Source organism: Gorilla gorilla, chromosome 15 (assembly GCF_029281585.2).
Source record: "Gorilla gorilla gorilla isolate KB3781 chromosome 15, NHGRI_mGorGor1-v2.1_pri, whole genome shotgun sequence".
Taxonomy (NCBI): Eukaryota; Metazoa; Chordata; class Mammalia; order Primates; family Hominidae; genus Gorilla; species Gorilla gorilla.
In genome coordinates this window covers 67675932-67703635 of record NC_073239.2, presented here as the reverse complement: position 1 = coordinate 67703635, position 27704 = coordinate 67675932, and the positions used below count along the sequence as shown (strand labels likewise).

Genomic DNA, 27704 nt, shown 5'->3' with positions numbered 1-27704 from the left:
ATAACTTTTCTAATTCTGTTCACACTGATTTGTGAGGCACTGAAGAAACTGATCCTTCTGCCTTTTTCTGTAGCAACTATGAGGCATCAGTTCTAGAGCATGATGGCATGCAGTCTCATGAATGTGGACTTCAGAAGCCTGTTTCAAAGTTTCAAACAAAGGCTTAACTTTAGTCCAGGCGCAGTGGCTCATGCCTGTAATCCCAATACTTTGGGAGGCCAAGGTGGGCAGATCACTTGAGGCCAGGAATTTGAGACCAGCCTGGGCAACAGGACAAAACCATATCTCTACAAAAAAATTAGCTGGGCATAGTGGTGTGCACCTGTAGTCCCAGCTACTCAGGAGGCTGAGATGGGAGGATCACCTGAGCTCGGGAAGTCAAGCCTCCAATGAGCTGAGATTGCGCTACTGTGCCCCTGCACTCCAGCCTGGGCGACAGAATACTCTGTCTCAAAAAAGAAAGAAAGAAAAAAGGCTTAATTTTAAATATGAAAATATGAAAGAGGTCTCAACTTAAAAATTATGTCCTCTCATGGAGAAATGCATTGTTGGAAAAAAAAAAATTGCATCCTAAACATTGTCCTGTTTTCAGTATTTACAGGAGTCTTTCAATTGGAACAATCTTGATTTATAGTAGGAAAATTTAGTTGTTCCATTTTATTTGTTTACTTCAGCATCAGATTATGATGGCACTCATATAAAATTTTCATTCTTACATCTGTCTCTTCAACCTGTAAGCACAAAGTTGTCCTTTCCTGAATGTGGAAACATTGAGTCTATAAATCTGGTATTATGTTTATGTTGATCTGATTGACTGCTACGCGTCTTGCTTTTTTAATAGCATTATAAAACCCTCAGGGTATGTGTCTCTTTCATAATGCCTAGTATAGTACTGGTACTCAATAGGTGCTTTATAAGAACCTTTTCAAGTCAACTACTGCTATGCAAAATGCATGTTCTGCTGTGACTAGAGAAGTCGCCTGTCCATATAAACATAACAGAAGTTAAAACTCATGGGGCCTTTCTGTAGTGTGGTGAAGTATTCCAAGGCTGTTATTACCAACTTTATCCTAATTAACTTGAGCATCCTTTTTTCCTTGACTTTTTGAAAGCCTGTCTGTTGTTCAGCCTTTAGATGATAATGATTGGTTTCAAATTCATAGTATGGGAAATGTGTGCTTTGTGGCTTTGCTAAGCTGGAGAACAGAAGGAAATGAGCAGAGCTAGGAGAAAAACAACATGATGGGGATGTCATTCAGCACGTTTTTATTGCTTTTTTTTTTTTTTTAAACAAGCATTGGTATAAATAGTGAGATGAAGAAATTGTGAGCCTGGTCTGCCTTTGGTAGAAAGTTGTTTTATCAGAGACCTGGATCCTTTTGGATCCCAAGAATAGGGTAGCGTCAGCCCATCATTGCTATTATACAACGTGGACCTAGAAGGCATGTGTCACTCTGTATGATATCGTGATTCATAGTTCACAAAGCACTTCTATCTGTGTTATCTATTGCACTGAAAGGAAACACAAATAGCATCAGCAAAAGTTACATGCCAGTTTACAGACATCCAAAATGGTATCAAGTTTATGGGTGTCTGGAGGGTGGGAAGACAAGGCAGTGGATAAAGTAGAAGGTCCTTTATTAAACCAGTGCCCAGGTATTTCAAAATACATTTTCCTATATCCTTCTGACTTGTTCAGATTTGTAAGGTATGCTGGATTTGTCACCAGTTGAAGACAAGATTCAACCCTGAAAGTCTGTTTTGTCATACTATTCCTACAGCTAAATGTGAAAGAATTTCAGGTTCAGGAAGTAGAAAGATGGTCGTAAAATCATAATGATAATAAAGAACTGAAGAGTCAAGTGAAATAGAGGAAAGTTAAAAACCTATGAACTATGGAAAAGGGTTAAGAAGTGTAAGAAACAGCCTCTTTAAAGCATGGGTTCTCAATAGGGTGAAGGGGTGAGGATTGCTCTCCTGCCCCAGAACATTTATCAATGTCCGGGCACATTTTTTGTTTTCACAACTGGAACGTGGGGGGTTACTGGCATCTTTTAAGTAAAGCCAGAGACGCTGTGAGGCATCCTACAGTGTCCAGAATGCCCCGCGACCCCCAACTCCTGAAGAAGAATTATCTAGCCCAAAATGAGACTAGTACCAGCACTGATATTGAAAAGGAATAAAAACAGTATTTGGTTTGTCTTGATTTCATGAAGTGGAGAGGAAAAGCCAGTATGTTCACACCAACAACATTTTACTGGCCAGTCAGCGTAGGCACCTTCTGAAAGGAAGAGTACAGGGAACAAGCTGAAAACACGGTTTTATCTTTAAACTTGCCTTTGGGTTGTTACTTGTATGTGGTTCATGCCAATTCTAGGGTTTTTTTTTTTTGTTCTGTTTTGGAGACAGAGTCTCTGTCACCCAGCCTGGAGTGCTGTCATCTCGGCTCACTGCAGCCTCCGCCTCCCAGGTTCAAGCGATTCTCCTGCCTCAGCCTCCTGAGTAGCCAGGATTACAGGCATGCACCACCACGCCTGGCTAATTATTTTTAATAGAGACAAGGTTTCACCATGTTCACCAGACTGACCTCAAACTCCTGAGGTCAAGTGATCCTCCCCACCTTGGCTTCCCAAAGTGCTGGGATTACAGGTGTGAGCCACCCCCACAGCCCAATTCTATAGTCTTGACTGGTTTTTTGAAAAACATTTTTCTGTTTAAAAGTATGAGGAAAGTGTAATATGCTACATGTGTTAAATTGATGATAGAATGGCAGTATGTTATTTTACCCTGAAGGTAAAATGGAGAGCTAGGATCATTATTTAACAATGTCTGCCTGGTTGAATCTACCTAAGCAGACATTTCAACAGTCACCTGGGGAACAGAGAGAAGCCAGAAGGGAATCCTTGAAGTTTATTATAGTCTCTGCTAGAGTTTATGTCCTCTGAAATATCTACAGATAGGCAAATAGCAGCAGCTGTGAAAATGCCCTATTTAGAAATACCCCTTTGTACTTCCAGCCATGAGATGTGATGGGAGGGCTCATTTGTTTATCTCTTACAGCTGCACAGATGTCCCGATCTCTCTGACTTCCAGCAAAAAATCTCTAGTGTTCTAAGCTACAACGAAAAACTGCTGAAAGAAAAGGAAGCTCTGAGTGAGGAATTAAATAGCTGTGTCGATAAGGTAGTAGAAGTAATAAGACTTTACCATCATCATATACAATATATACCATAATGAACCATTCTCTGTGGACAGTGGCACAGGGGCCTCCTGTGGTAGTCTGTTGTTCCAGAGTGTCCTGGAGCAGCATTTCTTTGGCATTCTGTGATCCTAGACTTCCTGCAGCCAAGACTGATGAAGTCTAAATTAGTTGTTTACTAATTATATTATTAAACTCAATAATATAAAATTTTTCTCATTATCACATCACAGTGCTACTTTATACCGCTATTTTGTTATAATATAAATTATGTGTTTAATAATCTGAGATCAATTTCATAGATAAACACTTTTTTTCTATTTTATCTTCTTTAGCAAATCCAATAACACCACCTTTTTTCCCCACCTGCCTTAATAGATATTCTGTTTTCTTCCTATGGTATGCTCTTGAGATTTTTAATGGCCTTCCAGCTTACCATCTTCCACCCTCAAAACATGAGGCAATAGAAAAGAAAAATAGGAAATTTCCAAAAAGAAGCAGCTCCTCAAAAATAGACATGTAAAACAGTCTTTGGTTTGTCTTGATTTGGAGCCAGGAAGAACATTTCCTTTGACCTTGCCCTGCTCCGCTACATAAATAGATGGTACTTGTTCTTGACAATGTAAGTGCAGGCATATAAATTAAGGCTAGCTATTGTTTGCAAAAATGCCCTCTTACCTCTTTTTCCCTTCCTGAAACAGTTGGCAAAATCAAGTCTTTTAGAGCACAGAATTGCGACGATGAAGCAGGAACAGAAATCCTGGGAACATCAGAGTGCGAGCTTAAAGTCACAGCTGGTGGCTTCTCAGGAAAAGGTACATGGACAATTCTTGTTTCATCTTCACGGTTAGTATTCTCCTAGATCTTCCAAGAGAAATCCCAGTAAAAAGAATGTTCCAGGTAGAAGTAGCGTAAGAGGGTTCCAAATGATTCAATTTGACCAATGTTTGATGTGCGTTTATAGTGTGGCAAGGCTGGGCATGGTGGCTCACCAGCACTTTGGGAGGCCGAGGTGGGCAGATCACTTGAGGTCAGGAGTTCGAGATCAGCCTGGCCAACATGGTGAAACCTCATCTCTACTAAAAATTTAAAAAAAAAAAAAAAGCCGGGTGTGGTGGCAGGTGCCTGTAAGTCCCAGCTACTCCAAAGGCTGAGGCAGGAGAATTGTTTGAACCTAGGAGGTGGAGGATGCAGTGAGCCAAGATCATGCTAGTACACTTCAGCCTGGACGACAGAGCGAGACTCCATCTCAAAAAAAAAAAGTAAATATAGTATGACAAAATGATTTAAATAATATTTCAAACATTGCAGCAAAATAATTTAAATATTTCCCTCAAAGTTTATTAATTATGAAGGCTTGAGAATAGTGCATAAAAATGATTGCTTGTTCCTAATTTATAAATAGGACTTCTAAGGCAGTTTATGCCCTATTTTAAAGATCTATATCAACATTCCTTTTATGAATTTAAATTTTTAAAATTGGAATTTATATGCGATATTAGCATAAAATAGGATTCTTCTTTAAGAGGTGAGGTCTCAGCTGGGCACGGTGACTCACACCTGTAATCCCAGCACTTTGGGAGGCCGAGGCAGGCAGATCACGAGGTCAAGAGATCAAGACCATCCTGGCTAACACAGTGAAACCCCGTCTCTACTAAAAATACAAAAAAATTAGCCGAGCGCGGTGGCAAGTGCTTGTAGTCCCAGCTACTGGGGAGGCTGAGGCAGGAGAATGGCGTGAACCTGGGAGGTGGAGGTTGCAGTGAGCCGAGATCGTGCCACTGCACTCTAGCCTGGGCGACAGAGCAAGACTCTGTCTCCAGAAAAAAAAAAAAAAAAAGGTGAGGTCTCTTTGTATCCCAGGCTGGATCACCACTTGCTGCCACCTCAAACTCCTGGGCTCAAAGGATTCTCCCACCTCAGCCTTCCAGGTAGCTGGGACTACAGGCACACGCCACCACACTCAGCTTTTTATTTTTGGTAGAGATGGGGGGTCTTGCCATCTTGCCTAGACTAGTTTGAAACTCCTGGGCTCAAGCGATCCTCCTGCCTTGGCCTCCTAAAGTACTGGGATTCCTGGTGTGGGCCACCATGCCTAGCCTAGAATAGGATTCTACAAGTATATATTTGTATTTGCAACTAAGAGGGTCCTTTACAGTCCAACATCATAGGCTAAAACAATTTCTACAAAATTCAGTGAAACCATCTTTTGTGATGCCAGTTGGCACCCATTGGTATTGTAAGATACCATTTAGTAATCTACCAGATGACTATCAGCAATACCTTGCTCCAGACATAGTTCATCATTGTCCTAAATATAATTTAACATCCTGTAAATATACATACTGTCCTGGGTTTCCACTGAGCTACTGACAAGAAAGCTGGATTTAGTAAAGAGAAACAAATGGACTTGAAAGTTCTTTTGTCCTTATTCATTCCTGAGCATCCTAGAGGTGAGACCACAAGAGTTTGTGTAGCAGTAAAAGATCATTCTCACAATACAGGTTCAGAATTTAGAAGACACCCTGCAGAATGTAAACCTGCAAATGTCCCGGATGAAATCTGACCTACGAGTGACTCAGCAGGAAAAGGAGGCTTTAAAACAAGAAGTGATGTCTTTACATAAGCAACTTCAGAATGCTGGTGGCAAGGTGATTTGTTCTTTTTTTATTTAGGTATAAGTTATTTACAGTAAAGTATACAAATCTTAAGACTACAACTTGGTTATTTTTATGTGTATATGCATGTACATATAAATATGCATATTTTATGTATCTGTGTTTGTATAACCATCACTTAGATAAAAATGTAGAACATTTCCAGCACTCAGCAGGCTCTCTCTTGTTCCCTCCAGTTGGTAACCCCAAGGGAACCACTTCTGTACCCTCTGCCACTGTAGTTTAGGGATGCTTTTTTCTAAATTTCATATAAATGAAACCATAGTGATATAAAACAGGTCTTTTTTTTGTACTGAGCAAGTCAGAAGACCATGGCTGAGTTGAGTTTTGTAATAACAAAACAAACATTTTCTTAAATGGTAGATAAAAGTATTTGTGTGACCTTAAAAAAAATCAAATGTAGAAAAACATTGCAAGAAATTAATCTGGGAACTTATACACAGACTTGCAAAAAAGTACAGCTTCTGCTAAAAAGGCATAAAACAATAGTATTGAATTTTGGGAGATAATTCATTGCTACAAATAGGTTGCTATGGCACCAGAAAGTCCAGGAAGAGCTGATTAAAGTGTTAGCTGGCTGACACATTATGGTGGTGTGGTAGAAAGTGTCTCATTTTAATAAGTCACAATGCTGCCTAATCTGTGTGCAAATAAATTAAGAACAATGTTATAGATGTCATTTTGGGGCAGATGTCAAGATTTTGTCCTACAATAAAAGTAGACACATTCAGTTATTTTATCTCTTGGTGAAACTTTTTATAAAAAAATAAGATAGTTGTTTTGGGCTGGGCATGGTGGCTCATGCCTGTAATCCCAGCGCTTTGGGAGGCCGAGGCAGGCAGACCACTTGAAGCCAGGAGTTCAAGACCAGCCTGGCCAACATGGCGAAACCCTGTCTCTACTACAAATACAAAAATGGCCGGGCATGGTGGCTCACGCTTGTAATCCCAGCACTTTGGGAGGCCTAGGCGGGCGGATCATGAGGTCAGGACTTCAAGACCAGCCTGCCCAACATGTTGAAACCCCATCTCTACTAAAAATAAAAAAATTAGCTGGGCATGGTGGCGAGTGCCTGTAATCCCAGCTACTCAGGAGGCTAAGGCAGGAGAATCGCTTGAACCCGGGAGGCATAGGTTGCAGTGAGCCGAGATTGTGCCACTGCACTCCACCCTGGGCGACAGAGCTAGACTTTGTCTCAAAAAAAAAAGGCCAGATGTGGTAGTACACACGCCCATAATCCCAGCTACTTGGAAGGCTGAGGCATAAGAATTGCTTGAGCCCCTGAGGTGGAGGTTGCAGTGAGCTGAGATCGTGCCACTGCACTTCAGCCTGGGTGACAGAGTGAGACTGTCTCAAAAAAAAAAAAAAGTTTGCATTTTTAAAATTACTTCTGGGTTGACTTTTTCTGAAAATGAGATTGTACCTTTTTTTTTTTTCATGTTTGGTTTAAAAGGCAAGAGGCTTATCTATTTGTGTTATCTTTTTTATTTTTTAAATCATTTTCAAGATCCAAAAAATCACTTTGGTAGCTGAAAGCACATTTCTGAATTCAGACGTTAATTACATGGACAATATGTGCTTTGGATTCTAAAAAAAGGATATGATTGCATATGTGAAAATGAAAGTAGAGTTTAGCCTGTGAAAGCTTTTGAGTTGGCAGTGCATTTCAGCCTTCTCTTTATGTCCTCTGTGAATCAAATGAATATCTTCTGGGCTTAAAGATAACTTCGTAAGAATGAAGCAACTTTTAAGCCACCAGTCTCAATGCAATTGGGTCCTTTATGGAACTGGGCCTTGCCCTACAGTCATATTCATTATTGGACATGACATGGCTGTTTTGTCAAAGACCGTTTTAAACAGAGACTCTCCAAACCTTTTTGTTTAAATCAAACTTCAAGAATATTGTTTTATTCATATTTATATGTACATACACATACTTTCATTAGAAGACTGAGGGGACAATTGAAAGGTACTTACTAGGAGTCGTTGTCATTGGGTAGATATGACACCTGTCTCAAAACAGCAATTACCCAATAGCTTGTTTTTAAGGCTTACACTCTGCAATTCTCTTAAGAGCTGGGCCCCAGAAATAGCTACTCATCCATCAGGGCTCCAAAACCAGCAGAAAAGGCTGTCCTGGGACAAGTTGGATCATCTGATGAATGAGGAACAGCAGCTGCTTTGGCAAGAGAATGAGAGGCTCCAGACCGTGGTACAGAACACCAAAGCCGAACTCACGCACTCCCGGGAGAAGGTAACTGGAGAAGCTGCACATCATGGCATATGTTTGAAAATGACTAGTTTGATAGGAAAATGAATGTTGGATATGATTGGAATGGTTCTAAGGTATGGATTTGAGTATCCTGCTATAGCAGACTTATTTTAAGAATGTATAATTTATCATTTACTCACATAATTTTATCCTGATGTTTATAAAATATTTTTTATAAGCAGTTTTATATTAAAATATATTTGTGACTTTAATCTTCATATCCAAAATATAGACTCATGGAAATTATGTGAACCATACAGTCTTCAAATTGGCTGGCCACCAAGACTAGTAGTACAAAAATGGTAAAACTAGACTCAGATCTTGCAGGTCTAAATAACTCCTCAAGAGAGAAAAAGGTGCCTCCTTTAAAAGACAGCATTTCAAGGTTTAAGGTCTTTTCCAACCACCAACTTGGTGCTTGAATTCCTTACCTCTGCTGCAGTCTCCCAATGATATTTAACCTATGCTTAACACCCCTTTTGAGGAGGAACTCTGAAGAGTCGCAGATATTTAGTTAGAACACCTACTCCGTGCCAGAAACTGCTATCACTGATGCTGCAGTGGTGAGCAAGACAGACATGGTTCATGTCTTCGTAGAACTGTTTCAGATGTGAATAGTCCAATAAGAGCAGATGGGAACTGTCAGCCCATTCTCTCCTAAAAGTAGTGTTCATGTGAGAAAAAAAGGGCCTGGGACCGCTGTGCCTGTTTTCCTGGCAGCCACATCACATACACTGTTGACTCCTGGAGAGTTAGTAGACCCAGAAGTCTCCTCTTCCCAGTCTTGTTCCTATAGTCCTGGGTTTGCAGACCCAACCAGACTCACCTAGAAAAGGTCTTTTGAAATCCAGAAAAGCTAGCTTCAAGTATTTACAGGCTTGATTGAAAAAGGATGTTAAACAGGACCCAAGTACTGAATTAAAACTTTCCCTATGTTTGTTGTTTTTGCTGGCTGGGTGATTGTATTAGCATTTCTTCCTCTTAACATTTGTTCCTGTTAGGTCCGTCAATTGGAATCCAATCTTCTTCCCAAGCACCAAAAACATCTAAACCCATCAGGTACCATGAAACCCACAGAGCAAGAAAAATTGAGCTTGAAGAGAGAGTGTGATCAGTTTCAGAAAGAACAATCTCCTGCTAACAGGAAGGTGAGTTTTTGAGAATATATGGCGTGCATCTATGTTCTCACTATAATGTGTTCTTAAGTGTGTTTCTTCTCAGGTGTACTTCTAAGGAAATGATTACGATGGCATATTTTGGCATGTATCTCTTTATGCTGTTATCTTGTCAAAATAGCATCGTGGTTCTTTTTGATTGAATAATGGTTGAAAAAAATAACAATTTGGCCGGGTGTGGTGGCTCATGCCTGTTGGGAGGCCGATGCAGGCGGATCACTAGGTCAGGAGTTTGAGACCAGCCTGATCAATATGGTAAAACTCCATCTCTACTAAAAAAACACAAAAATTAGCCAGGCGTGGTCGCACGTGACTGTAGTCCCAGCTACTCGGGAGGCTGAGGCAGGAGAATTGCTGGAACCCAGGTGGCGGAGGTTGCAGTGAGCCAAGATCACACCAGTGTACTCCAGCCTGGGTAACAGAGTGAGACTCTGTCTCAAAAAAAAAAAAACAAAAAAACAAAAAAAAACCACAATTTAAGCTTTCTTTAAGAAGGCAATTAATCATCTTTATTAGTATTAGAAGCCCTTATAAGTTGGCAAAATATTTATCACTCAAATCTTAGAAACATCTTAATATGGGCTTTTTTTTATTGCTATGTAACAAATTAAAACAACATTTCTTGTCTTATCTACAAGTCAGGATTTCAGAAGCAGCTTAGCTGGGTGGTCCAACTCAGGGCTCTCATGAGGATGCAGTCTACATGTTGGCCAGGCCTGCAGTTACCCGAAGGCTTCACTGGGGCTAGAGGATCTACTTTCCAAGCTCATTCGTATAACTGTTAGCAAGAGGCTGCTGTTCCTTGCTGGCTGCTTGCCTGAGACCTCAGCTCTTCACTACCTGGGCCTTTTCTCAGGGTGTAGCATCTGGCTTCCCCCAGAAGGAGTGATGAAACAGACACTGAGACCGAAAGACCAAGACAGAAGCTGTGGTCCTTTTATGATCTAATCCTGCAAGTGACATACCAACATTTCTGCTGCACTGTATTTGTCACGCAGACTAACCCTAGTATAGTGTGGGAGAGGACTGTATAAGGGTGTGAATACCCGGAGGTGGGGCTCTTTGAGGCCTCTTGGAGGCTGGCTACCCCCTGGTCACACCTCTGCAGTGCCAATCAGTTTGCTTTCTGTAATTTGTCCCATGAACTTAGAGTTCTAGACCAGACTTCTCAGAGTTGTTACTTTTCTTTTTCTAAACTGAAACTCAGTTTTCACTATTACCTCTTTATAAAAAATATGGTCTGTTTAGAAATCTGAGAAAAATATTTCATTATAAAATATTCATAAAATTTTTGTTTTTTTGTGAAAGTTATCATGACCATTTGCAGTAAGAAGGCCTGGTTGTGCTCTAAAGCTGAAAAGCTGAAATGTCATTTAATTTCAGGTACATTCAAGTAAACTTTGCAGAAAGAAAATGGGTTTCATTTAGCTGCTCATTAGAGGGAAAGAAGTCTGTGATAGGCTTTTAATAATACTGAAGTTTAAAATGGACCTGGAAGACTACACTTCTGTTTCACAATTCTTGCTGTTCTCCTCAGCTCTTTTTGATAGAAGCAAAATCAGCTTTCTAAGATAGATAGTGTTGTATGTTTTTTACTGAGCAATATTCTGACTCGTGTCCTCTAGCTCACTAGGTTCTTCCTGTAGTAAAGAGTTATACTCTTTACACCGCTGGATGCAGTGGCTTATGCCTGTAATCCCAGCACTTTGGGAGGCCGAGGTGGGCAGATCACGAGGTCAGGAATTCGAGACCTGTCTCATCAACATGGTGAAATCCCATCTCTAAAAAAAAAAAAAAAAAAATACAAAAATTAGCTGGGTGCAGTGGTGCACACCTGTAGTCCCAGCTATTTGGGAAGCTGAGGCAGGTGAATCGCTTGAACCTGGGAAGTGCAGGTTGCAGTGAGCTGAGACTGTGCCACTGCACTCCAGCCTGGGTGACAGAGTGAGACTCTGTCTCAAAAAAAAAAAAAAAGGTACTCATGAAATCTTTAAAATTAAAAGTTATATAAATCAGGTTTTATGTACTCTCAATTTTAAGCCTTTAAGTTTGCGTTAAGACAGTATTTTTCCTGCTGCAGATCCATAGTAGAGGATTATGTAATCAATTTAATGGAAACCAGCATTTTTTATTAATATACTACAAAATATCAGTACATGGTCCATGGTAAGGATATTTCAGTGATATGTACTGTACATATGTGTGGGTGTGTGTACTGTGTTGTAAGATAAAATGTATTTCTTACAGTGGGTGGCATCCAAGTTTAAAAGCCAGCTGCCTTAAGGAATCTATTCTGTGTGAGGACAGGTGATTAAAACTGGATTACTTAAACATAAGCAATACACTGAATTGTATTATTTGTTTGTCACTGAATTAACTTGGCTTTCTTCCAAGAGTTGAGATTTCTGACAAGCACAGATTTGTCAAAATAAAGTAGAACAACTCAAGTGTTTTTGTTTCTGTTTCAAGGGAATATTTTGTTTTTTTAAACAGGTCAGTCAGATGAATTCCCTTGAACAAGAATTAGAAACAATTCATTTGGAAAATGAAGGCCTGAAAAAGAAACAAGTAAAACTGGATGAGCAGCTCATGGAGGTAAGTTTCTCAGCAGATGGCCTTAGCTATGAAGAATATGTTAATCCATGAATGAGCTATTTGTTGGGAGAGACTAGACATGGCATTGAATTCCCGTTGTGGAAATCTAAGTACACTGCCAAGTTGAATTCTTTGGTCTGCCTTACCAAGTTTAACAGACAACTTTGCTTCATTATACTGCCATAGGAAGCCATACTGCTTTTCAGAGTAAGTAATAATGATGACCTAAAATGCAAAGACCTGTACCTCTGCAAATTCAGGGAGGCAGGGACTCTCTGATTAGCCAAGGGGCCCTGAGCACTCTTGCCATCACCATGTTTATACCAGTTCACTGATCCCTCCTATATTGCAGCATTTTATAGACATGATTGGTCTCTAGCACCCTCTTCAGTTGGGAAATCCATGCGGGAAATTTGAGAGCATTAACATTTGGAAGTTTTAATTTCAAGTGCTGCTATTCTTCATTACTACATTTAGAACTCAGGATTGCCTTGTGAGAGGTACATCTGATCACTATGAAAATGTATTTGTGGCCGGACATGGTGGCTTATACCTGTAATCCCAGCACTTTGGGAGGCTGAGGCAGTCAAATGGCTTGAGTTCAGAAGTTCAAGACCAGCCTGGGCAACATGGTGAAACCCTGTCTCTACAAAAAAAAAAAAAATACAAAAATTAGCCAGGTGTGCTGGCACGTACCTGTAGTCCCAGCTACTTGAGAGGCTGAGACAGGAGGATTGTTTAAGCATAGGAGTTGGAGGTAGCATTGAGCTGAGATCACACCACTGCACTCCAGCCTGGGAGACAGTGAGAGACCCTGTCTCAAAAAGAAAGAAAAAGAAAAAAAATGGATTTATAAAACTAGCTTGTCAGCTTGGACTTTGAGTTCCAGTCTTCTAGATTGCTTTCTGAATACCGAGTTTAATTATAGGATATAACAAACTTATGTATACATCCTTCTTAAGGATTTCATTGATATACCTTGGGTAAATGAAATTAGTTAATCTAACATTTAGTGAACTATAAGACTTATGTAAGGCAGAGAAGAACTTGTAGAAATTGTCTTTTTGTGCTCTTAAAAAGTACTGTGTATACACATATTTTTAAGCCAGAATTATAAGAATAAATGGGGTCGGGCACAGTGGCTTACCTCTGTAATCCCAGCACTTTGGGAGGCTGAGGCAGGTGGATCACCTGAGGTCAGGAGTTCGAGACCAGCCTGGCCAACATAGTGAAACCCTGTCTCTACTAAAAATACAAAAAAATTAGCTGGGCATGGTGGTGGGCACCTGTGATCCTAGCTACTTGGGAGGCTGAGGCAGGAGAACTACTTGAACCCGGGAGGCGGAGGTTGCAGTGAGCCGAGATCACATCATTGCACTCCAGCCTGGGCAACAAAGCCGGACTCCATCTCAAAAAAAAAAGAAGAAAAAGAAGAAATGGAACTATTTAAGTATTTTCTTTTATGAAGCTGGCCACATGCAAAGGTAGCTTCTAAAAACCAAGCACCAAGCATTGATTTTTAATGTGAAATATGGGCAAACGTATAGCACTAACATTAAATCACCAGTGAAGTTTGTCAATTTTGTGTTCTCTGATTTATCAACTAAAGGGGAAATTCATGAAAGTTTTAGTGAAGTCTAAACCATTTTTTCTTTTTTTAACAGCAATATAACGAATGCATTCAAAACTTTGAGCTGTGGGCTGTACTTAGATGTAGACATGCTTTTCTGATGAAATATAATTATATACTCTGAGGAATAAGATGTCTAAAACTAAGCCCATATGTCTAGTATCAAATTGAAAAGTAGCAGTGTGTACTTAGTCACTGTGAGTGCCTTTCCAGAGGCTCTGCCAAGAGACCAGTTCTTCTCCTGCCTGTTCCAGTCTTACCCAGCACCCATTAACATTATTAGCCATCGTAAGCAATTTCCCCTTGTTGTTTTCCCACCTCGTAGTAAATATTTGCTAACAGAGGAGGAAAATTGAGTGTTCTTGACACTGGAGCCGAATAGCTAAGGAAAAAGCATGGATTTTTCTATTTGAACACTGAAAAGAACATCTCATACCTATTTATTCTAATGAAACTTTCATTAGGAAATGGAACTGAATTATTGGCAGGGCACTGTGGCTCATGCCTATAATCCCAGCACTTTGGGAGGCTGAGGCAGGTGGATCACAAGGTCAGGAGTTCGAGACCAGCATCACCAACATGGTGAAACCTCGTCTCTACTAAAAATACAAAATTAGGTGGGCATGGTGGTGGGCACCTGTAATCCCAGCTACTCAGGAGGCTGAGGCAGGAGAATCGCTTGAACCCAGGAGGCGGAGGTTGCAGTGAGCCAAGGTCGTGCCACTGCACTCCAGCCTGGGCAACAGAGCAAGACTCCATCTCAAAAAAAAAATTATTAATGCTATAGATTTATACAAATTGGATATTTTTTTTGAGATTCTGTCACCCAGGCTAGAGTTCAGTGTTGTGATCACAGCTCACTGCAGCCTTGAATTCTTGGGCTCAAGCAATCCTCCCACCTCAGCTTCCCAAAGTGTTGGGAGTTCCCTGATCTCTCCTACATTTCTCCAGATTGAAGTTTTTAAAAACAGTGTTATTGGCCGGGCACCATGGCATGCACCTGTAGTCCCAGCTACTCAGGAGGCTGAGGCAGAAGAATCACTTGAACCCAGGAGGTGGAGGTTGCTGTGAGCTGAGATTGTGCCATTGCACTCCAGCCTGGTGACAGAGCAAGACTCCGTCTCAAAAAAAAAGAAAAACAAAAACAGTGTTATTGAGGTATAATTCACATATTATATAGTTTGCATATTTCAGGTGTACAATTCAATGGTTTTTAGTATATTAATTTTTAACCTGTGATAAATATATACCTAACATAGAATTTGCCATTTTAACCATTTAAAAATGTACAATTCAGTGGCATTCATTAAATTCACAACATCCTACAACCATTACCACTCCTTCCAAAACCTGTTCATCACTCGGCAGTAGCTATTAAGCGTTAACCCTTCCCCCTCTCCAGCGCTACAAATTGGATTTGTATTTATAGTATGATACCTATAGAGTAGGTTAATTTGGGGGATGCATAGTGTGTCCCAGCTCACCTGAGGGATAGGTACATTCCTTCTCACTCTGGCAGGGATTCTTACCTGATTGGGGCAACGGGTGGCAGGCTGGGCAGGGACAGGTTTCTATATCAGAGTCTCTGGAGTCAGGGGATTTGAGCACAGCTGTCTTCATGGTTCTAATCCGATATATGCACTCCCTTGGGAGAAGTAGTCTCTCATCTCTATATACTAGTTTAACAGTCACGGTTCTAACATAACACATCCCCCCACTGTAATTAAAGATCACAGATCACTAGACTAGGAAAAGAAAAAAATTAGGGCTAGAATTTGACGCCTGCTTCAGAGCTTTTTCAACCTGAGCGGTTCAATAAGTTTGTTTTGAACACTCAGCAAAAGGGTTACAGACTACATCAGCAGTTCTCGAGTCTCTTGTGTACCTCTATGATAGCTAACATTTCAGACACTTAAACAACAAAATGGCTTATAGTTTATACTGCATTCTACATCTCCAAGTGGCAAGAGATTTAACATCAGATCCATTCTGTACTGGACCTGGAATAATCTTTATTTATTTTTTTTTAACGGAGGCTCGCTCTGTCACCAGGTGGGAATGCAGTGGCGCGATTTCAGCTCACTGCAACCTCTGCCTCCCGGATTCGAGCGATTCTTCTGCCTCAGCCTCCCAGGTAGCTGGGATTACAGGCGCCCACCACCATGCCCGGTTGTATTTTTAGTAGAGATGGCATTTCACCACGTTGCCAGGATGGTCTTGATCTCCTGACCTCGTGATCCACCTGCCTTGGCCTCCCAGAGTGCTGGGAGCCACCATACGCGACCTATTTTTTTTTTTTTTTTTTTTTTTTTGAGATGGTGTCTCACTATCACCCAGGCTGGAGTGCATTGGTGTGATCTTGGCTCACTGCAATCTCTGCCTCCCAGGTTCAGGCAATTCTCCGGCCTTAGCCTCCCGAGTAGCTGGGACCAAAGGTGACGTGCCACCATGCCTGGGTAATTTTTGTACTTTTAGTAGAGACGGGGTTTCACCACGTTGGACAGGCTGGTCTTGAACTCCTGACCCCAAGTGATCTGCCCACCTCGGCCTCCCAAAGTGTTGGGATTACAGGCATGAGCCACTGTGCCTGGCCTGGACCTGGAATCTTCTAAATCATTATATTGGGAGGGGCACAAATAGGATACAGTAAGTGAAGATGCACTTGCAGAATTAGAGTTGTAGGACATTTTAATGTCTGTAGAATTTATATACAGAAAAATGTGTCTTTCATATGCTCTTATTCATGTATATAATAGACCTAATTAGTACTGTTCTTTCTCTTTTTATTACTCATACTTTTCTCTAACTCCTGTAATTTTCTCTTCTTTTTGTCTTGTCTGTGGCTAACCTGTACCTAGAACTCAGTGGTTGGAAGTAGCAGAGAAGGGTGCAGTTCTCTGCCTGAGATAGTGTGTGAAGGTAGAACATTCTCTTTCAATGAACTTTCATAGCATGGAGCCATCTCATTAAACCCCTTGCTCATGTTATTTCTGTTGATTGTAACAGTTAATAAGTACTTAAGGAAAGAGCCAGTATTCATTTTGTTTTAATGGTGTAATTAATATGTCTGTTTACATCAAACTTTTCCTCAGTATTTAAAGCATTATGTATGAAGAAAATTATCCCACTGATACAAAATTATGGGATAATTCTCCATAATTTTTATCATGAAAACAAAGTGGTTTTCTGAATCTACAACTAGAGGTATTTCAAAGTGGGCAATGCCCCCACTCCCACCTAGAAATTTAGATATAAGGAAATGGATAGTGGCTCTGACATTTCATGGCAACATTTAGTTATAGCCGAGTCTTAGAGGTCCTTTTCCACCTTCTCACAAGCCTGGAGGTGCCGCTTCTTGAGTTTAGTCTTGGTAATGTTTGTCGCATGCTCCGCGTGTGTATAGATGTGAGGTGGCCTGCCTCACTGCCCAAAATGCTGTGCATCATCCTCCCTTTCCTCTCCCCCACTTTGACTGGCATGTTGGTACACATTTCCTCATTGTCTTGAATACTTCCATTCCATGTTCTCCAGTTCCCAGATGTTCTAGGATATTATTGCTTTATGCCCCAGAATTGTCTGTCTTGTGCGGTTTAATCTAAGGGTGTAACTACATATTGATAAACTAAAGGTAGGTTAAAATAATTTTAGATGCAAGATGAGGTTCTTCAAAAAAAATTGCTAACTTGGGGTTGGAAAAAATGTAGTCATTGAACATTTAACAATCTTTATGAATGGTAAAGTGGTAAAACCCTAAAGCATAACCACTTTCTCCAACCCCAGTTTTTAAAAGGGGGGAGGTAATTATTCCAGTATAAGAAAAAATGAAATAGAATTCACATGTATTATGTACATCATGCCCTTAATATCACTCCAGAGTTGGGAAGGGCTTTTTAAGCCTAAAACTTTTAAGAAAGCCTACTTATTAAGCATATTCTCTGCTAAGCGAAATAGCTTCTCATTTCTATATTCCTCAGGCCCATATGCTGTCCTGTTCCCAAGTTTCAGTGGGTCTGGGGTTATTAATGAATTAATAGTCTTCATTACTCACTGCCTGACACCATAAAGGGCAGCTCTGGGATTGAAGGGACTCAGCTGAACAGGGCTTTGCCCTTGTCCTTCAGATGCAGCACCTGAGGTCCACTGCGACGCCTAGCCCGTCCCCTCATGCTTGGGATTTGCAGCTGCTCCAGCAGCAAGCCTGTCCGATGGTGCCCAGGGAGCAGTTTCTGCAGCTTCAACACCAGCTGCTGCAGGCAGAAAGGATAAACCAGCACCTGCAGGAGGAACTTGAAAACAGGACCTCCGAAACCAACACACCACAGGTATGAAGCTCTCTCTTCTCTAATAGATCACCTGTTAATTTTACCTGTTTATTTGAAAGTTATACCAGTTCAAAGGTGGAGAGAAAGAACCTGAATCTGATGGCACACACCTGTAGTCCCAGCTACTTGGGAGGCTGAGACGGGAGGATCGCTTGAGGCCAGAGGTTCAAGGCTGCAGTGAGCTACGATCATGTGTGTGAATAGCCAGTGTACTCCAGCCTGGGCATCATAGCAAGACTCCGTCTCTTAAATTTAAAAAACAAAACAAAATCACAATCCTAAATCTTCTTTCAGAGAGATATTTTACCTATATGGCAAATCCATAGAACTGCGGTGCTACTTTTGAGCTCTCAGCTTCTAAGCTGAGTCATTTAGTGTTCTGTAATAGATGATTTGCCCATTTGTAATAAATGATGAAGTATCAGGATCACTTAAACATAGCACACAATTGGCCTGATGTTTCCATCCCATGCCAAAAATATTACAAAATTTAAATGTTGCTAGGATATGCGCTACTAACAAAGTACAGAGCTTTCCTGTGCCAGAGCCGTGCAGCCTGCTGCATCCCATGAAAATCACAAGTGATGACTTTTCACAACAAATAGAGTGTGTAGTCAGTGACATCTTTCTAGTTGACATAGTTCATAAAACTATTTAAGAAAATAAAAATCTTTTCATTGTTTGCATTAGCATGATCCCAGCTCACCACCACATCCAATCTTATATTACTTAGGTTTTCAAGTATTCAGAGTTATTTCTCTTTAGTGCTTCATTCATCATCCTTTCTCAGAAGTTTAACTCTTGTGGCTTGCCTATTTAGTTAATTCAGAACTAGGAATAAAATACGAAGTCCTACTTTGTGGAATTCTACATTAATCCTTTCTGGTTTGCATGCACTTGTGTGTTCAGATACCTTGCCTCTCAGTTAATGCTTGATAAGGGATTTCCTATCTCTTATTTGAATCCCCTCAAAGTGGCTTTGCAAAGTCACATTAGCCCTGGAACTCTACATAGGAACAGTTCTGTTTCTTCTACTATCCATCTATGCTTAATTACGAAGTACTCCTACCACTTGTCAGTTCTAATAAACTTTTCCCTCTACATACGTACCTATGCTGTATTTCTAATAAATTTTAGAAGGTTTTTGTTTTATGAGCTTTAAAATCTGTTTTTGGAAGCTTTATACATACCTCTTCAACTTCCCAGTATTAAAGTTCTTAAATTGTGATGGTAGAGTGTTAGATGCTTTAATTCTCCAGTATATAACTGAACTACAAAACTTTGATCTCAGTTTTTAGTGGACCTTCTAACCAAATGATCCTCCAAGATTCTTCTCATTGCTCTCTTACACCCTATTTTCAAAGCCTGCTGTTTCCAACCCACCCACCAATGTTAAAAAAAAAATATCCTTTTCCTCCAATTCCTTCAGGATTAGACAAAAACTAAGATTTTTGAAAGAAAAAAAAAATCCTCCAACCAGATGACAGGGTGGACTGCTTATTACTCTCACCAGAATGCTACTGCAGGCTCTCCCACTTCCCGCTGCTGAGCTGACACTAATTTTAAGAATACAGAATATTGTTAAATCTGCACGTTTCTGTGTGTGGAGTGATGTGATCTCTTCTGCATTTTGTGTTGCTTTGCTTGCCTATGTAGTGTTAATGTGTGTGCTTTTAAAAATTGTTTGCGTTGTAGATGTGTGAATTTAGACTCCCCCTAAAAACTCATCCTGACATGAGGGTGAAGTGTACTACTTGCCTTCTTTCTCTAGGCCTTGCTACCGGAGCAGCGAGCAGTGCACGCAGATTCCTACAGAAGGATTGGGCACCTGTGAAAACTGGGCTGCTATTGATGGCATTTCTTACCATGGCAGACAGATGCACACACCCACCCATGCACACACACCACACACACAGACATAAGCTATGTTGGAATTAAGTGCTCTTTTAAATTATTTTATTATTTTTACTGTTAAACCTTTGCAGTATTATGTCTCTTATTTATTTATGTAGAAATGAAAGATCTTGTGAATCAAATTCACAAACATCAGCTTGTTACAAATCATTTTATTTATACCCTTTAAAGAGTGTGGATTTAAGATTCTTGAAAGGATGTAGTCTATATATTTATTTTCTCATTCCATATGTTGTAACTATTTTTAACAAAAGGTACTACTTTTATATATGGAATTTGAAGAAAACCAGGGGTATTTATACTGTTTTGTATAAGATGTACAAATCTTTTTGACAGGAAATTTTTGATGAAACAATAAAATAAATTTTAAGTATATGACTGCCTTTGTTTTTCCTGTTTTTCCACTCTTTTGCCAACTCTATGTTCTTTGAATTATCTCTTTTTTTTTGGTTTTGCTTTGTTGTTGGGCAGATAGACATCAGACATTTTGTATTTATGTTTGAACTTTAAAAAGCTATTATTTTTTTTTAAATATAGGCCTTTTTAAAAGCTAGATGTCCTCCAGGCCCAATTTTTTGTAACTTACTTCCTGCATTAGACCTTTGCCTATTACAATTTTTATCCTCCGGATAGTTACTACATGATTTAGGGTTTCTTTTAGGATTAAGTGTTACTACTTAGTATCTAAACAGATGGTAGCCTTTGACTCATGTTTGGTCATTCTGCATGTCTTTTAAAGTATATCTTAACTACCATCAGCTGTTAACACCTTTATGAAATCTGAAATTCCTTATGGGGACATTTTGGTGGACTGCAGAGGGATGGGGGTTGCATTCTAATAAGTCAATTGCATTCTAATCTCTCTAGGTCTCTCTCCTCTCCAAAACTCACTTACTCCTTAACCCATCACCGTTGTGTGAGAACAGGAGATTTTTCATTTTCAATCTGCTCTGATAGTAAACCCATCCTCCAATCCAGATGTGTGCTTCACATTTACAAGTGGGAAACAGATGACTAGAAAAATTGGCAGGAAGAGGCTATTATGAAGAAAGAAACTTACCACCCTCACAGTCATCACCCACTTCAAAGGAAAAACAGACATGCATATTGCAAGCTGATTGGATATGTTAGGAAACCCTGAATATATTCAGTGCTTGTTTTGTTGTTGAGAGGCCCATAACATTGCAGAGACCCAGATCACAGATGGGAGGTTGATAGCTATCTTCCAAGTTACCTTGGATGTCCATTTTACTAGAGGTACTCACAGGTATTAAATTATGGGTTTTCAGAATTTTGCTTTATATCAGGGGGATGATGGTAACACAGGTAAGATTCTTTTGATTTTTCAGTCTGATCCTTTATCTGATAGGGTTACTTTTCTGACATATGCAATCCATGCAGGGCTCAAAACTCTCATTTCATGAGAAATCCATCCTTCCTGTTACAAAGGCAAAACATTTGCTGTCCTTTCTCTAGGCATCTTGTGGGGAAAATAAACCAGTGTTTTCAGTGTGACATGATTTTCGAATAATATACTTTTCTTCCCTTCAGGGAAACCAGGAACAACTGGTAACTGTCATGGAGGAACGAATGATAGAAGTTGAACAGAAACTGAAATTAGTGAAAAGCCTTCTTCAAGAGAAAGTGAATCAGCTCAAAGAACAAGTGAGCCTACCCGGTCATCTCTGTTCACCCACCTCACATTCCAGCTTTAACTCCAGTTTTACATCCCTTTATTGCCATTAACTCGTTAACTTATGTTGTCTAATAAAGGCAAATTCTATTATAAATGTCTGTAAGAACTTAGGATTTGCTCTCCCTCATATCACCCCAAAAAATATGAACTCTGTATTTTTTCCAAAGCTCTGTTTAAGGCATGTTTGTCCACAATTTAAAAGTGTAAATCTTTGCTAACATGATTTACATGGACCTAAGATTTTAAAGATCAGAAAAAATCTATTGATTCACATAGACCTAAAGCATGTCCATTCACATGCTTTAGGTCCCTGTGAATCAACAGATTTTTCTCTGCCCAAGACAGGAAATATTCCTATTTAAATTGAAAAATGATATTGGTTAAAAAATTAGGGGGATAATAAATGGAACTTTAGCTTTCCTGTTCCCAACAGCTTATGAAAACCTCAACAAGTATCTTATTGCTACAGCTAGACTCCAAAAAGATGTACTTTGAGTTAGAATCTAGACCCCAGATTCCAGGACCATTTAAACAGCCTGCTCCTTTTCACCTGCTGGTGGCAGATGTGACCTTGGTGTTTAGAAATTAGTTGCACATCCACTGAAGAGACAAGCAGAAAGTACTACCCTCTGGGAGAGTGTTATAGCCTCTCTGGAAACTGAGATGAACATGTGGGGTGGGGGGCAGAAAATGCCCAACCTAGTTCTTTAGATACTTAAAAGCTAAGAATAACAACCCCAAGAGAGGGTCTGAATTCAGCTGTAGACAGCAACTTTTGGTTGTCCTGTTTCTTAATACACAGGGAAGAAAAAGTCCCGTTCAGTGAGCATTTATCCATTCAGTTCTTTACATATTCAAGCATTCAACACATAGTTACTGTGGGCCAGGTCCTGCCGTGGGCACATGGATACAACAGTGAACAGAGCCCCTGCCCATATAGAATGCACTTACAAGGTGCCAAGCATTTGGCCAAATGGTAGGTTCAGAAATAAGTGGGATCCGTCCTGTTTTCAGTAGAGGAGAACACAAGAGAAAGAGATATTTGATCCAACCCAGGAGTTTAAAGAAAGCTTCCTGAAGACCTCTGAAGCTGCATCTTGAGAGTTAAGATTTCAGCTAGTTAAGAAAGTGTGGGGAAAGGCATCCTAGGCTGTGGGAACGTCATGGAGTTATGACCACATGTGGGGTGTGGACACGTATAAACACTTCAGCATTGCCAGTTCACACTGTCCTGGGAGAGGCAGGAGGAGAGACTAGAGAGGAAGGGGGAACAGGACAGTAGGCCTCCAGTGCTGAGCCAAGAAAGAAGCTTGATTTTTATTCTGTCGGCGATGAAGAACCATCAAAGTGTTTTTTTAAGGAAAGGAAGGGAGGGAGGGAGGAAAAAAAAGTTGTATTCAGGAAGTTCAACAGAAAATATGTTCTGAAATGTTATGTGATGTCTGCCAGTCATCTAGGTTCTGAACTTGAGAGTGCTGTCATCCTTATCCCTGCCCTTTGAAATGCTAATAGGTTGTTAAGCTACTCTTTAGTTACTCTTTATTCTCATAAACCTTTATACTTTTAGATGCCCTACTTGAAATTGGGTGTAAAATGAACACTTAAAAAGGTAACATGGGAAGGGGGACTGGAAAATATTAACCAGAACAACAATGAAAGTATCCCAAGGCTGCTAACAAGTTTTCCCACCCCAACCTAGACCATATATTCTAACTATAAAGATTAGACTAGACAAGGCCCCATGCAAAACAAAACAAAAACAAAGACTGTTCAGGAGAAGTAACTGCCCAAATCTTATCTCTGTTATAATACATAAGCTAAATTTTAAAATAATCAGTGGGTTGTAGTTATGAATGGTAAGTTCAAGCATCTGTTGTTACAAGCAGAGTTAAACAGTCCACACCTGACACCTCAGGAATTTAAGCTATAAAAGTATTTGATATTTTTTAAGAATAAATACAGAAATAATGCCTATTTAGGTAGAAAAAAAAACTTTTGGTGCCATCTAATATCAATCTGTTCTATTAGTAACTGACATAAACATCTCATGCAAAGAAATAGCTTAGAAAAAGTGGATTTGTTCCAGTGGTGTCCCTGATGCCAAGTCTGATGTTAAAGCTATATTGTAAAATAAAAGAATATAATTAGAAGAAGTGATTTGCCTTTATAAAACAACTGTCCTTATGTCAGACCTTAAACTGAAGGTTTAAGAAGAGTTACAGAAATGGAGTCAAGATGTTTCTGGTTCTGTTTCTAGCTCTGCAAGAACACTAAGGCAGACGCAATGGTGAAGGACTTGTATGTTGAAAATGCCCAGTTGTTGAAAGCTCTGGAAGTGACTGAACAGCGACAGAAAACAGCAGAGAAGAAAAATTACCTCCTGGAGGAGAAGATTGCCAGCCTCAGTAATATAGTTAGGAATCTGACACCAGCGCCATTGACTTCTACACCTCCTTTGAGGTCATAGCCAAACCAAAGGGTACACTCATATTTGTGCACTTTACTGAAATAGATGAACATTTCAGTAGGTTCTCAACTTAAAGTTAAAATTAAGCCTAACCTAAAACTGCCAGCAACACAACTGGAGTTTCCATTTATCATAATTAGTTTTTCTAAATAGACCCCTATGGGAGTTTGAAAATAAATACACATTTCACTACTTAAATTATTCCCAAGATTTGAATTTATTTTAAAATTTTAATAGCCACCAAGAATGTGGACATATGAAAACAATTCAAGAACCTAAAAAATACCAGTTTTGAATGAGTTTTTGTGGTTTTGGGTTTTTTTTTTTAATTATTACAAATCCATGTGTAAAGTTTAGATATTTGAAGTTTGAGATCTGATGAGAATGGTTGTTATAAACTTTATTTTAAAACCAAATTTAGGTGTTCTTACATATTTAAATACTGGAAAGTCATTATAATAGTTTTGGTTCTTTGAATTGGTAGAGAATTAGTAGAGTATAATTGGTGAGGAGGCAGGGCTTATTAAGTGGTTATTAACCACTGACGTCAGACAAACCCAAATCTGTAGAATTCTAACCTTCTAACACCTGTGACAGTATTACCACTCTTCTTGTATTATAGATTTAGAACTGATTTACTCAATTGCACTCTTAACTAATGTTAAAAGCTTACTTGCTTTAAACAGCCTTTTCTTCTTTCTCTTAAAAGTTTCATTTGGGGAGCTGATCTTCTAAGAAACGGATAAAGCCACATAATTAAAGCAGTTGAACTATAGGGAAAGCACTGAACAAACCACTTTAGAGTAAATAGCTACTCTTAGAAAAGAGGGATAAGCAGACCATGTAGGTTTTCTGTCTCTCAAATCTTGGACTTCATAAATTTACTTGAGGTTGCCTCAAGAACTCAGGGAACAATACTGTAAACTGTCTTCCTGAACTACTGTAGGGCCTCTCTAAGAATTTGAAATGTATAAACCATGTGACCTCATTTATTTGTCTTATATATTTACAGCCATACTAGAATTTTTATTTCTATGTTTTTAGTAAATTTAATATTCTGGGGGGAAAATGCCTTGATTTTAGGGTTAAAAACCTGACTTATAGAAGAGTTTATTTAATATAGGTCAAAATTTTCTGTGTTTCTTATTCCTTCTATACCTCAAATCTGATTCTAAGAATTTCTTACTGTGATAATCATTGGCATGCCACCTGAGGTCAAGGAGAGCCAAATAGGACTTTCCACTCATGCTCAAGATCAAAACTTTATAGAACAGTCAACATTTTAGATTTGGTAACCTTTTTTTTCTTCCAATTATAATCTCTGCTTCTAGCCACTTCCGCCAGCAGTTGGTGGAAGACTTACTAGGTGCAGTGCACTATCCAAGCTCATCACAACAACCTGCTTGTTTTAATGAGACAGTAATCCGAAAAGTTCGCTTTGATATATTCCTGGAGGGCCAAGCCCATCTATTTACAAAAGGTGAACAGCAAAATCAAGCACTGCTTTATGGGCAGGAACACAAGAGAAAGCAAACTGCCCAAGAAGTCATCATGTCAGAAACTCAATCTCAACAAAATAATTTCCATCAGGGAACTTCAGGTTTTCTTGGGGGCTTATGAGTCTCACCGGTCAACCCAGGAGGCCTTACTACAAGAGCCTTGACAAGACACTGTTTTTTGTGGGACTGGGAGTTCACACTGATGAAGCAGACCTTTGAATTTTTGCACAGCTCTTGTCAGAAAGCCCTGAGTTCCTCCTGGATAAAGAGTTAATTTTAATCCTTCCCTATAATTATACTTCAAAATATTTGACATCTGCTATTACGCCTTCTTTAGATCTTTCTTCTGCGGTGCAAACATTTCTAGTAAGTGTTTGACCACTTGTATGGCATTAGCTTTCACAGAAAATTGTTTCACTTAAAACTGTGGATTGGCCTAGGCTAAGGACAAAAATAAACTAAGTACCTGTAGTGTATTTATGTGATACGTGTCAAGTTACTCAAAGTTATTGCTGTTGGAACTGAACAATAATATTTCCCAGATAGCTGGCCTTAGCATGTGATCACAGTTGTTGTATTTTTAATTTTTGTCTTTTACAGTATGAGAGGTGTAGGTTAATTTGTTTATTTCCTATAAATTTGTATTTATGTGTATATAAAATGTACAATGAGTGTAAATATGACTTTCTGGAAAGTTTAGACTACATTTAGAATCTCTATTCAAAATCAAAATGCTGCTCAAATGAATTTAACCAACATCTAGGTGCTTAATTTCTCATTTTATCCCACTTATGAGATTGGGAAAAAGATCAATATGAGAAATATCATACAGATACCTTAAATGTATGCATTTGTGCAACAATTTTTGAGAAGGTGAGTGGCAATTTATAATAGAGCTTATAGCTTTTAAAAGACCTTTTAAAGACATTAAATGTAAACTTAAAAATATGTTTAGATCTTGTTTCAAACTTTACAATAGCACTCTTCAAAATATTAAGTTATATATTTTATAGGCATTTAGTTGCTTATTAAAAGCACTGATTTTCAAACTTTTTGATTTAAGAACAATTATTTAAGATCGTCTCAGAAGATGGGATCTTCGTTTCAAGAAAAGGGAATCAAGTTTGCCTTTGAGATAATACGTTACACTAAGAAAAGGAAAATGTGGATAGTAAAACCCACCTCTCTATTTTACTCTCTTCTGCTTTTTAGAAGCCTGCACTTAAGCTCAGATTTGTGAAGGGAGAGTAGAAGGGGAGAAGTAGAACCACAGTGTTTTGTTTATTTTTCTAAAACTCTTACTAAATCCAGATTTTTTAAACTGTTTTAAATGTGAATTCTTCCCAGAAATTTCAATGCATTGCATATTTAGCCTTCGGCATATTTTTCATGAGTAGATCATGAAGTCATAGGCTTCCAAGGCATAGGAAGAGATCTTGCAGGTCTAGTATTTTAATAATGCACTATTACCCAGGGCAGATATTATGAGAAACTGTTTCTTCTCTAAGGGTTTATGGCAGACTTTGCTTTTTCACATGTGAGAAATGAATTTTTTATTTTGTGATTTATGTGATTTCTTTTGCTGAGTGAAGGAAAAGAGAAATTGTTGCTATTGTCAGCATCTTAAAGGTATTTCCAGTCAAGGCAAGGCTAAGTGCTTTGTGATAGTATTAAGCAAGTCATGTTTTGAATGGATTACCTGTAGTGACTCATTGGAATGATATAATTATACAAGTAATGCCAAAAACCAAGTCAAAGCCTAATTAACCAAAGCACTCATTTAAAAATCATCACGTTTGGACCTATCTGGGCCTCTCAGCACTGTAAAATAGTTTTGGCTTTGTGGCATATGAATAGCTGTTTAACAAATCAAAGTTAGCTTTTTGCTTCTCAGCTTTTTTGGGCAATACAAGTTAAGTTCTTAATGGGGAGACATTATCATGGCATGACTTAAGGGAACATTGGTTTGTGAAGGAAAAACAGATTATCTAAAGCCATCTCTATATTTCTGTTCAGATAAAGATTAATGAGTTATGTGTTTATATCAGCTTTGTATATTTCATCTTAGCCATTCTATCCTAGAAAGATTTTAATGTGAGCTTAAGATGTAAATAAATAATTTTGCAAACATGCCTTTTGTTTTCTATATCCCCTGACCTTTTAATAAAGTTTCAGTGTATTTATCGTTGGTCTTTAGAATGATAGCATCAAAATATTTGACTAAACACATTCTACAAATGCAGAATCTCAGCCCGCA

The 27704-nt window shown here is 39.1% G+C and overlaps 1 protein-coding gene across 12 annotated transcripts in view; it reads left to right on the top strand.

Annotated features, from left to right (window-relative positions):
* The window catches only part of NIN (ninein), a 111264-nt gene extending 83687 nt beyond the window's left edge, over positions 1-27577 (top strand). For 6 of the 12 annotated variants that reach the window (XM_055361487.2, XM_055361485.2, XM_055361491.2 and 3 more), the window contains 9 exons: positions 3061-3183; positions 3901-4014; positions 5704-5850; positions 7952-8131; positions 9151-9297; positions 11818-11919; positions 17671-17871; positions 21337-21450; positions 23739-27577. In XM_055361487.2, coding sequence (XP_055217462.2) covers positions 3061-3183; positions 3901-4014; positions 5704-5850; positions 7952-8131; positions 9151-9297; positions 11818-11919; positions 17671-17871; positions 21337-21450; positions 23739-23948 — 1338 coding nt within the window. In that variant the 3' untranslated portion in view covers positions 23949-27577. Of the gene's footprint in view, positions 1-3060; positions 3184-3900; positions 4015-5703; positions 5851-7951; positions 8132-9150; positions 9298-11817; positions 11920-16407; positions 16469-17670; positions 17872-19642; positions 21308-21336; positions 21576-23738 lie in introns of those variants that run through there. The other 6 variants (XM_055361497.2, XM_019010029.4, XM_019010030.4 and 3 more) reach the window with 4 other exon arrangements.
* The last annotated feature ends 127 nt before the right edge of the window (positions 27578-27704 follow it).